This window comes from Dioscorea cayenensis, chromosome 14 (assembly GCF_009730915.1).
Source record: "Dioscorea cayenensis subsp. rotundata cultivar TDr96_F1 chromosome 14, TDr96_F1_v2_PseudoChromosome.rev07_lg8_w22 25.fasta, whole genome shotgun sequence".
In the NCBI taxonomy this organism is placed as follows: Eukaryota; Viridiplantae; Streptophyta; class Magnoliopsida; order Dioscoreales; family Dioscoreaceae; genus Dioscorea; species Dioscorea cayenensis.
In genome coordinates this window covers 19,893,394-19,896,158 of record NC_052484.1, presented here as the reverse complement: position 1 = coordinate 19,896,158, position 2,765 = coordinate 19,893,394, and the positions used below count along the sequence as shown (strand labels likewise).

General features: G+C 32.4%; 1 protein-coding gene across 1 annotated transcript; it reads right to left on the bottom strand.

Moving 5' to 3' along the window:
- Positions 1-1,444: 1,444 nt before the first annotated feature.
- LOC120275934 lies at positions 1,445-2,077 on the bottom strand. The gene has a single exon (XM_039282662.1). The coding sequence runs from the start codon at positions 1,867-1,869 to the stop codon at positions 1,663-1,665; it is 207 nt and encodes a 68-aa protein (XP_039138596.1). The 5' UTR covers positions 1,870-2,077; the 3' UTR covers positions 1,445-1,662.
- Between the last annotated feature and the right edge of the window lie 688 nt (positions 2,078-2,765).

The following is a 2,765-nucleotide window of genomic DNA, read 5'->3' as shown; positions in this document are numbered from 1 at the left end:
CTTTCAAGAGATCATTTGTATTTTATGTAATTGTAGGTTGTTCTTTGGTGCTTAAGGGAATAAACCATATCAACTTGTGTTGTCAAAGCTATTGATGAAAGCTCAATATGAGGTCTGAATTAATTGATCAAAGGACTAGCTTTTACATCAAAAGATTTCTTTGTGATGTTTAATGCTGGAATATTAAAACTTAATCTTATCTTTCTAATGGTGCGATTTGTTTAGATAAGATAAATGTTTTGTGTGATTCTAGAGGCACTGAAATACCTTGTGTTATCTACAAGCTAGGTAGCTTTTTGAGTAAATATTTAATGATGCAAGAGTACATATAGAGTTAGGTTTAAACTTTCTTTCTATGATGCACTAACAAGTTTTATATGTTTTTATCTGTTGACTGCATTGCTCATATAGGAGATTAGAGAACCTTTATATACCATTTTTAGTGTTTGGAAGTATCACTTTAATTAGTTCTTCCATGAAAGAATTTATTAATTAATTGATAGTAGGCAATGGTTATTTTAGTGCTGAATTTTTTTGTGTTGGAGGCATACTAGCAAACATTGAAAAATTATTAAAGAATATTTCATCCAAATCCAATATGCATGCCAGATGGAAAAAAAAAAGAGTGATTGTTATGTTCAATTTGACATGACATTACTGTTATATCTTAAAGAGATATACTTAAACACCTCTGAGAACATATACCATATAAATAAGATTCCTTATGCTAATATACTTGTTGAAATATACTCTATGATTATTAATAAAATATCACATTGGAATAAATTAGCAGTGAAACAGATATAATTAATATTGTCCAAAAACTTTATTAAAATAGAACAAAATTATTGAATTATTTATAGTACTTTTACTATCCATTTTGATGCTATGCTTCTATCAAAGATGGAGACCAGAAACCATAAATCATAGAATTGATTCACTAGCAAACCAAGAATATTCTCAATAGATGTATATATATACATACATCAACCATCACATTAACACCCCTAGCTTTGCTTTTTTTTTTTTTTAAATGGATAAACAACATGAATTACTAGAAAAGAGACCAAATAAAAAAATCCAATAGACATAGACAGAGAATATCACAGCAACAAGTATATAAAGAAAAACAGGCGACACGCAACTCCCTAGCTTTGCTTTTGTCCTTCTCCCCTTTATTTCTTTTCCTCTCTGATTACAAATCTAAAAACAAGTCACTTCCTCAAGTCACTGATGTGGTCCATCAAAATGTTGGTCCGTCAAAATGTTGATATACACTACAACCCACTCAAGGATAGTACAACAAAGTTCAGTAATCAGTATTGATCTTCCCAAATAGTTTATATATATATATATATATATATATATATATATATAATATTTATACATCCAGCAAGAAAGAATTAAACCATCAGAATTTGAGGGCAAAACTCAGAAAATTAGATTAACAAAACAAAAAAAGATGATTAATTTAGATATCTCATTGGATCTGTACAGAACCAAAACAAGAATGACACAAAGTTCCGCAAGCGCTAATTTACAAAGACTCCAACAAACTACAATCTAATGAGTAATTATATATAATCACAGCACTGATTCATATAAACATATGTACTGACTAATTATATATAATGAAGAGAAACAGAAGCAAGACAAAAAGAGTCAGCGGGCAGCAGCGATGGCCAGGACGGCAGCCGTCGGAGAAGCAGGCAAGAGAGCGCGTGGAGGGGAGGCAAAAGGCAAGCTTCGGAGCATGAGGAAGCGCATGCGGCGTGGAAACGGTGCTTCACGGAGCAACTGCTCCAGCACCCTGGCAACCAGCACTGTGTACTCTTCCAACAACTCAGCAACAATGGACACAAGTATCATCTTTAGATCTTCTTCTTCTTCTTCTTCACTTGAAGTAGTATGTGTTATATATGGAGAAGTTTGTGAGGGAGGAATGTGTAGAAGAATGGAGATGAAGGTGATTGGGAATCAAGTGAAGATGGTAAAGGAGAAGGTGGATTTCGGTGGCTCATTGGATTGATTGATTGTTTAGGGGGAGGGGGAGCTGTTGGGTTTCGGTAGGAGCCAAAGGTTTTGTTTTGTTTTGGGGACGCGTGGCGGGAATACCTCGATCTTATCCACTGCTGTTTGATTAATTGACCAATTCTCATGATATTTTAAATATCTCTTTTGATGAAGATAGGGTAGGTCGGGTTTTAACTTTTAAAGGTAGGATGTGAAACATGCAACTGCTTCTCTCCAATGGGCTCTGCTTGGTTACGGGAACTATTTTTTTATTTTTTATTTTTTTTTTAATAAATATGGACAAATCTTGACCTTATTATGACGGTTGATAAACAGAGTTGAACTCTTTACATCTCACTTAGAAAGGAAAAAACCATCTCTTACGAAGATGTAGTTAGATTTTTATTTTTTATTTTTTATTTTTTTTTATAAACACGACAAGTGTTATCTCACAACAAGTATTAAAAGGTCGTTTAATTCACATTTTAATTCACATGTAATGAGATTATCATGGTAATATAGACGGAAATATTATATAATTGAGAATATTGTCATAATTTGATATAACCATATTTGGTTGGAAACTCTTATTATGGGGAATAGTTTATTACCAAGTTATAAGATTACTATTTGCTTAGTAATCCAAGATAGATACCAAATTTGGTGGTAATACGGTTACCAACTTTTTTGGTAATATTTTCATGTTAATAATGTGAGATATTACCATCGGTGTAATACCAAACGTGGTAATA